The sequence below is a fragment of the Chrysochloris asiatica genome, unplaced genomic scaffold (assembly GCF_000296735.1).
Source record: "Chrysochloris asiatica unplaced genomic scaffold, ChrAsi1.0 scaffold00165, whole genome shotgun sequence".
NCBI classification, from domain to species: domain Eukaryota; kingdom Metazoa; phylum Chordata; class Mammalia; order Afrosoricida; family Chrysochloridae; genus Chrysochloris; species Chrysochloris asiatica.
Genome location: NW_006408683.1, coordinates 1,225,099 through 1,234,424, shown reverse-complemented (window position 1 = coordinate 1,234,424; position 9,326 = coordinate 1,225,099). Strand labels below are relative to the sequence as shown.

Below are 9,326 nucleotides of genomic sequence, written 5' to 3'. Positions count from 1 at the left end.
AGGCTTTCTACTCCCGTAAAGATTTACACCCTCGGAAACCCTGTACAGGGTCGCTATGGGTCGGAACCGACTCGACGGCACTTAACAACAAACAACAACAACATGGTATATATACTTTCAACTTTAAATATTGCCTAATTATTTTCCAAAGTTGTTTGATTAATTTTCATTCCCACCAGTATTTGTGTGATAGTTTCCCATTTCCCCATGTTATTGCCAATCCTTGGTACTGTCTGACATTAACTTTGGACAACCTGATAGGTATGAAGTATTATATTTGTTTCAGTTTGCATTTTTCGAATTTCTAGTGATTATTAAGCATCTTTTTTTAATGTTCATTGGCTATTGGTGATTTGCCTATTCATAACCTTTGTCCATTGTTCTGCTGTCTGTCTGACCTGTCTGACTGTCTGAATGTTTACTGTCCTTTAGATATTCCAGATACTAATCATTTGCAAATATCTTCTAGTCTGTGGCTTGTTATTTTGTTTTAGTGGCTTGTTTTTAAATTTTGTTTGCAGTGTCTTTATCTTGCAGAAGTTTTCATTTTCAGTTAGTCATATTTATCAAAATGTCTGTTTTTTATGTCTTTTTAAAACATTTCTTCCCTATGCACAGATCATAAAGACTTTCTTCCACATTTTCTAAATGTTTAAAATTTTTGCTTTTACATGTTTATAATTAAAATTAAGTTGAAATGTATTGTTATACAGTATGGGACACTAATTTGTTTTTCTCATATGCATAATTAGCTTTCATATATTTCTTCATTGACTTATAATGCTATCTCTATTTTATATGAATGAGTTTAGGGGTTCTCTATTATCTTCCATTCTGTCTTATTCTACACAAAATACTACATAGTCTTAATTATTATACCATAAAATAATTTCTGGAGTCCTTGTGCAACAGTGTGAGATAAGCACTGGACTGCTAATCCCAAGGTTGGCAGTTCAGATCCACTCCTTGGAAACCCTACAATAACAAAATAATTCCCAGTGCCTGGTATAATGAGCCATCCTCACTTCATTCTTTCTCATTTTATTCTTGACCCTTTAGATTTCCATTTGATTTTTAGGATCAGTTTGTTAAATTCTCTATGAGGTTTCTAGCTGGAATTACATTAAACTTATAGATTTATATAAGAAGAACTGGCATCTGCATGATATTGAATCTTTCCATCTATGAACATGTTAATCCTTCAGTAAAGTTTCATCATTTTGTTCATGAATGTACTTGATATGGCTAGATAGATTTGTTCCTAGATACCTCAAAGTTTTTGTTGCTACGATGATAGGGTCCTTTTTAAAGATTTTTTTTTCTTATTGAGCATTGTTGTGAACGCTGATTTTTAATCCAGTACTTTTTTAGTTCTAGTAATTTGTCTTGGTCATTTTTATGTATGACAAATTGATTTCTATAATTCATCAATAATTTTATTTAATATGTTTTTGCTATATCTTTTGTCTTTTATGATACTTTTATGTTAAATGTTAGTTCTAAGTTCAAAATGTTTTTCAAGTTGTCTAAAAATAAACAAAACTTAAGAGTAAATTTACAATATAAAAACCAGAAATTCAGCATACTTCAATTCTAAGGCAATAATACATAAAATATTCTTTTATCAGCTATGTAACAACAAAAGCAAAAGTATCTTGGAATATTATATAACTTACACTACGACTGCCTTTCTTCTCTGATTAACTTGCTTATTTTTTTTTATATATTGATAATTAAGTGGTGTCTTTTCCTTTCAGTAAAATCATCAATTCTTTTCATTCAAAGAACTATTTCCCAATAATACTCCATAAAAGATAATTATTTTATATTGCTAATATATGTCTTATAACTAAATTTGTGTCTCATTTCTGAATTCCAGTAATGAATATTTTATCCCCTTCTTTGGAAATTACTTTCTGCATAAAAATCCACTAGTGTCTTACTTTACATATGTCCAAGGCCACAGAATTGTGTTCCTTATATGTAATGTGTATTGTATATATGGAAGTTAATGATTTAATTTAATATTTTCATTATAAATATTTATTTTTTAGAATTCGTATAGCAAATTGGGATCAATTTTTTAATCATTTTTATAGGCTGCATGCTATACTTTTTTTTCCTCTGACTGTTCTTTTCCAAATTATCTTTAATTACCATATTGAAATGAGTTTTACTAATTGAACAGATACGTCATCTTTGAAGATTACAGGGAAAAATTTAAATAATCAGTGAAGAGTCTAGCTTCATTAAGAAATGTCTTTGTTAATTAGAACTTTTTTGTTTGATTTTAGTTTGTTTACTTTGATTTGTTTCAAGTGAATTTTGAAATAGATGGAGCATTTTGTGACATTTGTCTCCCTTTTTGCCCCTGGGTTCAGACTGTAGACTGTACTCCACTCCACACTCCAACCTTAAGGAAAAAGGGATGTCCTGGCTCAACTGGCTTTCCACCCAAGGTACTCAATCCAGTTCTTAAGAATCGTGTGCTCTTTTTTTAAAAAATTGATTTTTTTTCTCTGCATTGTGTAGATGTTGTGATTTTTGCTGTTGGTTTTTTTCAGTTACAAACATAAAAGCTTGAAAAGAAAATAGATTCTATATTAAAAGATTTACTAAGCCGTAGAGAAAGATAGGATGAGTATATAAAATTGTTTTGGTTTCTTTCCCATCTTTGTAAAGTCATTTTTTTAAACCAGTTCTTGGAGAATGTGTCATAAGGAAGATGTTAAGATGAGACCACTTGTGGAAAAATCAGATTGCATTTAATAGACAACTTAGTAAGAAAGAGAAACATTTAATGAAAACTCCGTGAGCATCTTTTTTTCTATTCTATTCAGCATTATGGTGGTAGTGGTGTGGTGGGTATGTGCCGTGGAGTCAGTTCTGACTTATAGCGACCCTGCACAGGGTTTCTGAGGCTGTAAATCTTTATGGGAGCAGAAAGCCTCATCTTTCTCCCACGGAACAGCTGGTAGTTTTGAACTGCTGACCTTGAGGTTCGCAGCCCGATTCGTAACCACTACACTACCAGAGTTCCTTTAATAGAGGTGCCTAAAGTATTATGTATGGTGGAACATGAAGAGTTAGTTGCTTATCTCAAGCTCTTAAAAATTCATTTTAGAAATCAGAAAGCTGCAATTATCTCTTCCTGAACTAAACCTTAGAACCATAGATTAAAGGGAAATTGATAGATTTGAGAAACTAATAAAATACATTAAAAGTGTAGCTAAGTGCCTTCCAGTTGGTTCCAACTCACAGAAACCCTGTATAAAGTTTTTGAGGAGGAGCTGGTAAAGTTGAACCACCGACCTTGTGGTTCAAACTGACCTTGCAGTACAGTGCATTATCCTATATTACCATACCAGGAGTAAGTACTATTAAAAGAAAGCAAACTAAACCTATGACCAGACAGAACATGAGTTTGACGTAAGCATAAGAAATATTCACAAAGGACTTTATAATGTGAGATATGATAAGGCATTTATGAACAAAAATAAATTAGAAATACTCAACATGAAATTTAGCAGCTGAAAGAACTCAATAAATGAATTTAATAACAATTTGTATAGACCAAAAAACACATGAATGACGCAGAAGATGAGGTGTAAGATATAAAGTAAAGATTTAGACAGAAATAGTATTAGTATCCATATAGAAGGACTTTCAGAAGGGAAGAAAAAATAGATGGAAATACGTGAAGAAATAATGACTTCAAAAATTTCCCAGAGTTAAAGATTAAAGACTTCATGTAGAAAGATAAGTAGAAAGATATCAATAGGTACTATAGAGAATAGATAAGAAAAAACTAACATTATAATGAACTTTAAGGCTATTGGATCAAGAGAAAATTCTAAAAACTTTTAGAGAGAGAACAGATCTGAGTAAAAGAACAAAAATTAAATTTGCATCAGGTTGCTGAAAAGCAGCCCTAGATTTAAGAACACAATTAAGAAATGTGTTCAGAGTGTTGAACAGAAATAATTTGAATCCAGAGACAAACAATGAGATTCTGAATAAGTTGAAGGAAGCAAATAGATTAGCAACTAAAAACTGTACATTTATACTGGTAGATGGAAATCCTGTCCATTGAATGGAAGGCAGGAAAGGGAAATAAAGAATGAAAGATAATATGGTGACCCAGTAATCTTGGTAGCTTAGAGTAACATTTTTTATAATACTTACTATTTTATGTTATAATTACGGGAATTACTCATTAAGGAGTCTCCCCAGAAGTTGGAGTGAGCTATCAGCTGAGCCTACAGTTATTTGACGGTTCAACTGCACTTGACACCCAAAGTGGTTCACAGCCATAGCAGGCAGTTAATGCTGGCTTCAACAGCTACTCGTGGTCTCTCTAGTGTGACAGTCTCAGTCTTCTTACATGGCATCTGGGTTTTCTTAAAAGTGAGCTTACCAAGAGAACTGGTGAAAACTGCATGACTTACAGCAAAAGTACATGGAAAGGTTGAAAATAAAGGAAAATTGGAGTCACAGATATGAGGGGGCCTCAAAAAGTTTGTGGAAAAATGGAATTAAAAGGTAATGAAATTTTTCTATAAACTTTCTGAAGCCTTCTCATATATAATAAAAAATGTAATTAAGGTAAAGCATCAAGACATAAGAGACATTGGATATTTATAAAGGAAATAGTAAAAAATATATATAATGGTGATGAATGTATATGGACCTAACAATAAAGGCAGGAACTGAGAGAATGGGGACAGAAACATATTAGAAACAAATTTTAATGCATATTTCTCAAACAAGAATATAATAGGAAATTCAAAGCAGAGGTTGGAGTATTAATATCAACTAACTCAGTGGCACTTAACAACAACATCAACTGGTTAAAAGCTAAGAATAAGCTTATGAACAAAGTAAAATGGCCAAGAAACTATTGTTGTTGTTGTTGTTAAGTGACATCGAGTCGGTTCCAACCCATATCGACCCTGTACAGGGTTTCTGAGGGTGTAAATCTTTACGGGAGTAGAAAGCCTCATCTTTCTCCCGTGGAGCGGCTGGTAGTTTCAAACCGCTGACCTTAAGGTTCGCAGCCCAATTCATAACCACTACGTTACCAGAGCTCCATAAGAAACTATACAGATGCTCAAATTTAATATAGAAGTTGGGGGAGAGCAAATTAAAATAATAATGAGGTATACCTTTCCATTTAAGGAGCTCTGGTAGCGTAGTGGTTATGAATTGGACTGTGAACCACAAGGTCAGCAGTTGGAAATTACCAGCTGCTCTGCGGGAGAAAGATGAGGCTTTCTGCTCCCATAAAGATTTACAGCCTCAGAAACCCTGTTCAGGGTCACTATGGGTCGGATCCGACTCCACGGCACATAACAACAACAACAACCTTTCCATTTATGGCACAACACAGATACTTAGGATTTTGAAGAAAACCCCACTATCCTCTGCAGATAATTACTCCTTTTATGAAACAGCTTTTGTTTTGTTACTGGCCTTAGTGGAGACTGAATGCATAACTACGAGCCAAGTCACCACGCAGCCTGAGCTGCCCATCATGAACCAGTGTTTTCTCGCCCTCAGAATCATAAAGTTGGATGTACACAGTAACACCCCTTCATTAAATGGAGGTGGTACATATACAATATCACGCTTGAGTAGGACCTGAAGGCCTGAGGAAGTGGCCGAAATCCCCATAGCCTCTACTCCTGTAACATTAACTTCCCTCTTGCAGTCTGTCCCTATGGCCTCCTGGGGAGTTCCTTATGTTCACTTGACCGAGGAAGAGAAATCTCATGCTTGGTTTACACATGGTTTTGCATGGAATGCAGGTATCACTTTAAAATGGACAGCATCAGTACTACAGCTCCTTTCTGAAACCTCACTGAAGGACAGTGGTGAAGGGAAATCCTGCCAATGTGCAGAACTTCAAGTAGTACACTTGTTTTCTCATTCTGCTTGAAAGGAGAAATGACTAGATGTGCAACTGCATATTGATTCATGCTCTGGCCAATCGCTTGGTTGGGTGGTTAGGGACTTGGTGGAAGGAACATGGTTGGAAAATTGATGGCAAGGAGGTATGAGGAAGAGGAAGGAATGTGGATGACCTCTCTAAATGGGCCAAAGAAGTGAAGATATTTGTGTCTCATGTGAACATGCATCAAAGGATTACCTTGCAAAGGAGGATTTTAACAACCAAGTGGACAGGAAAAAATGTTCTGTGGAAACTAATCCTCCTCTTTCCCCAGCCACTCCTGTCATTACCCATGAACAAAGTAGCCATGGTGTCAGGGATAGAGGTTATACCATGGACTCAGCAACAAGGACTTCCACCCACCAACACTAACTTGGCTACAACCACTGCTGAGTGTACAATCTGCCAGCAGCAGAGCCCAACACTGATTACTTGCAGGTTGATTACATTGGACCATTTTTATCATGAAAAGGGCAGTGTTTTGTTCTGACTGGATTAAACACTTTATATGGATTTGCCTTCTCTACATACAGTGTGACTTCCAGAACTAGTGTCCATGGACTTACAGTATCCCTTAACTACCATCATGTTATACCACATAGCATCACGTCAGATCAAGGGACTCATTCATAGCAAATGAAATGTGAAAATCAGCCTCCCATGCCCAGGGAATTAACTGGTCTTACCATGTTTTTCTTCATCCTGAAACAGCTAGCATGACAGAACAATGGAATGGCCTTCTAAATAACATGATTACAGCATCAGCTCGGCGGCAGTACCTTCTTGGATTGGGACAGTGTTATCCAGGAAACTGTATATGCTCTAAACCACATCCAATACGTGGTTCTGTTTCTCCAATAGCTAGGGTTTGTGGGTCCAGGAACCAAGGGGTAGAAATGAGAGTGGAACCACTATTACTCCTAGTGGCCCACTCTTAAGATTTTTGCGTCTTATCTCCTATAACCCTATGCTCTTCAGGTCTGGAGGTCCTAGTTTCAAAGGAAAGGGAATACATCCACCTGGAGATGCAATGCTGATTCCTTTGAACTGGAAATTTTAAATGCCCCTCACCCTCGGCCACTTTGGGCTCCTCATGCCTCTGGATCAGCAGGAAAAGGGAGTTACTGTATTGGGTGGTGTGCTTGATACCATTTACTAAGGGTAAATCAGATTGCTTTACATAATAGAGATAAAGAAGAATATGTTGAATGCAGGAGATTCCTTAGGACATCTTAATACTACCATGTAGAAAGCTATAACATTCTAACTCCAACATAACTCTAATGACCCAGACTTAACTGTGTATCTCAAGGAAATAACTCACATGGTTGTAGATGCTGGCATGTCCCAGGTTCATGAATCAGATGTCAGACTGGCAGCTTCTCCTAACTCACATAGCTGTGGTAGTGGTGGTGGTAGTGTGCCATGGAGTCGATTCTCAACTCAGAGCGTCCTTGTACAGGGTTTCTGAGGCTGTAAATCTTTACGGGAGCAGAGAGGCTGATAAACCCAAAATCAGCAGGTTAGGCATCAGGTTTCTGGCTGCTGAGGCAAATGAATCCGAAGTTTTCAAGTAAGATGGCAAGCTGTTGATAACTCCTGAGATTGGCAAATCAGACAGCAGGCTTTTGGCTGAAGAGGGGGATTTATCTGAGGTTGATAGGGAAGACAGCAAATTCCTGACAACTCCCAGGATCGGCAGGCAATATGACAGGCTACTGGCTCAAGTCCAAAGATTCAGAAATCAGATGACAAGCCAGATGCAGGATCCAGACCCAGCAAAAAAGCAAGCCCCAGATCCAACAACAACAACAAAATCAAGCTTTGCCCAGGTGTTCACATATATTGGAAACTGGCCACACCCCCAAGGAAACTACCTTTCAATTGATTGGCTGCTCATAGCAGATCACATTGTGGAGATGATTACATTATATTGGACCTCATCATGGGGTACATGACTACATCTTAACTGCCAAATCACTGAGAATCCTGGCTCTGCAAAGTTGATAAAATAACCTTTACTATCACAGCATCCTGTTATTAATAGGATACTCTGACATTAGAGGTGGAAATATAAATTGATACCACCTTTTAGGATTTACAGTAATTTTAAATTAAATACACATGGTCAGTGTGTCGTTAGAATCCAGTGAATCTAGAAGATTCAAGGAATTTGGTAGCAATCATTGCAGTTTTTTAATCTCACTGAGTCTTCCTGTAGAAATAGGCAGAGGATCTAGGAAACCAAAACTAAAAGATACCTTGGGAAAACCTAAGCAACAGGTAAAAGTATTTTCTTATAAATCCCAAAACATGAGCCAGTAGAAACAAACCACCAAAAGCTACAACATCTACATGAAATTAAAAACTGTGATAGAAAAAGTAGAAGTCAAAACAAAATGACTCATGATAGCCCTGAGAGTCAGAAAACCATGAAATTACCATCAAGTATTGCTGGAAAGTTCTGACACCAACAATACCCTTCTGGATCAAAGCCTTGTCTTAAGGAGAAACAACTGACCATAAATTTAGAATTGAGTAGACAATTCAGATAAAGAAGGAGAAAAAATTTTTTTAATTCACTTTATGAAAATACCAGAAAAGGGAGTCTAGAACCATGGAATTAGGAAAGCTATCCTGACTCACCCGTTCCTCATAAAAGTACAGGAAAAGGTAGGCCACTTGAGGATGATCATTGAAAAGGATTGCAATAAAATCTCATACATAATTATGATAAGGAAAAAAGACAAAGAGTAAAATATTCTAAAAAAAAAAAAAAGAAATCATGTCAGAAAGACGTGACTACAAAACCAGTGAGAACTACAATTAATATTTTTAAAGAAATTAAGAAAATTATTGTTGTTCTTGCCAAGTGCAATCTAATTGGTTTCAACTCATGTTGTTGTTGTTATTGTTAGGTGCCATCGAGTCAGTACGACCTATAGGGACCTTATGCACAGCAGAACGAAACATTGCCCAATCCTAGGCCAACCTCACTATCATTGCCACACTTGAGTCCATCGATGCTGCCACTTGGCCACTTCATCTCGTTGGGGTCTTCCTCTTATTCTCTGACCCTCCACCTTACCAAACATGACATCCTTCTCCAGCGACTGCTCCCTCCGGACAATATGTCCAAAGTATGAGAGACGAAGTTTGGTCATCTTGGCCTCTAACGAGCACTCTGGCTGCACTTCTTCCAACACAGATCCGTTGATTCTTTTTGCAGCCCATGGCATTTTCAATATTCTCCTCCAACACCATAACTCAAAAGCTTCAATTCTTCTACAGTCTTCCTTATTCACTGTCCAGCTTTCGCATGCATATGAGGTTATTGAAAATACCATGGCTTGGGTCAGGCGCACCTTAGTCCTCA

General features: G+C 36.7%; 1 protein-coding gene across 3 annotated transcripts in view; it reads left to right on the top strand.

The window, feature by feature from the left end:
• CDC42BPA (CDC42 binding protein kinase alpha (DMPK-like)) overlaps positions 1 to 9,326 on the top strand; it is a 628,044-nt gene that overhangs the window by 531,484 nt on the left and 87,234 nt on the right. For 2 of the 3 annotated variants that reach the window (XM_006871264.1, XM_006871263.1), the window contains one exon: positions 2,382 to 2,459. The exons of the other annotated variant lie outside the window; for it this stretch is intronic. In XM_006871264.1, coding sequence (XP_006871326.1) covers positions 2,382 to 2,459 — 78 coding nt within the window. The remainder of the gene's footprint in view (positions 1 to 2,381; positions 2,460 to 9,326) is intronic. 3 annotated transcript variants of the gene reach the window in all.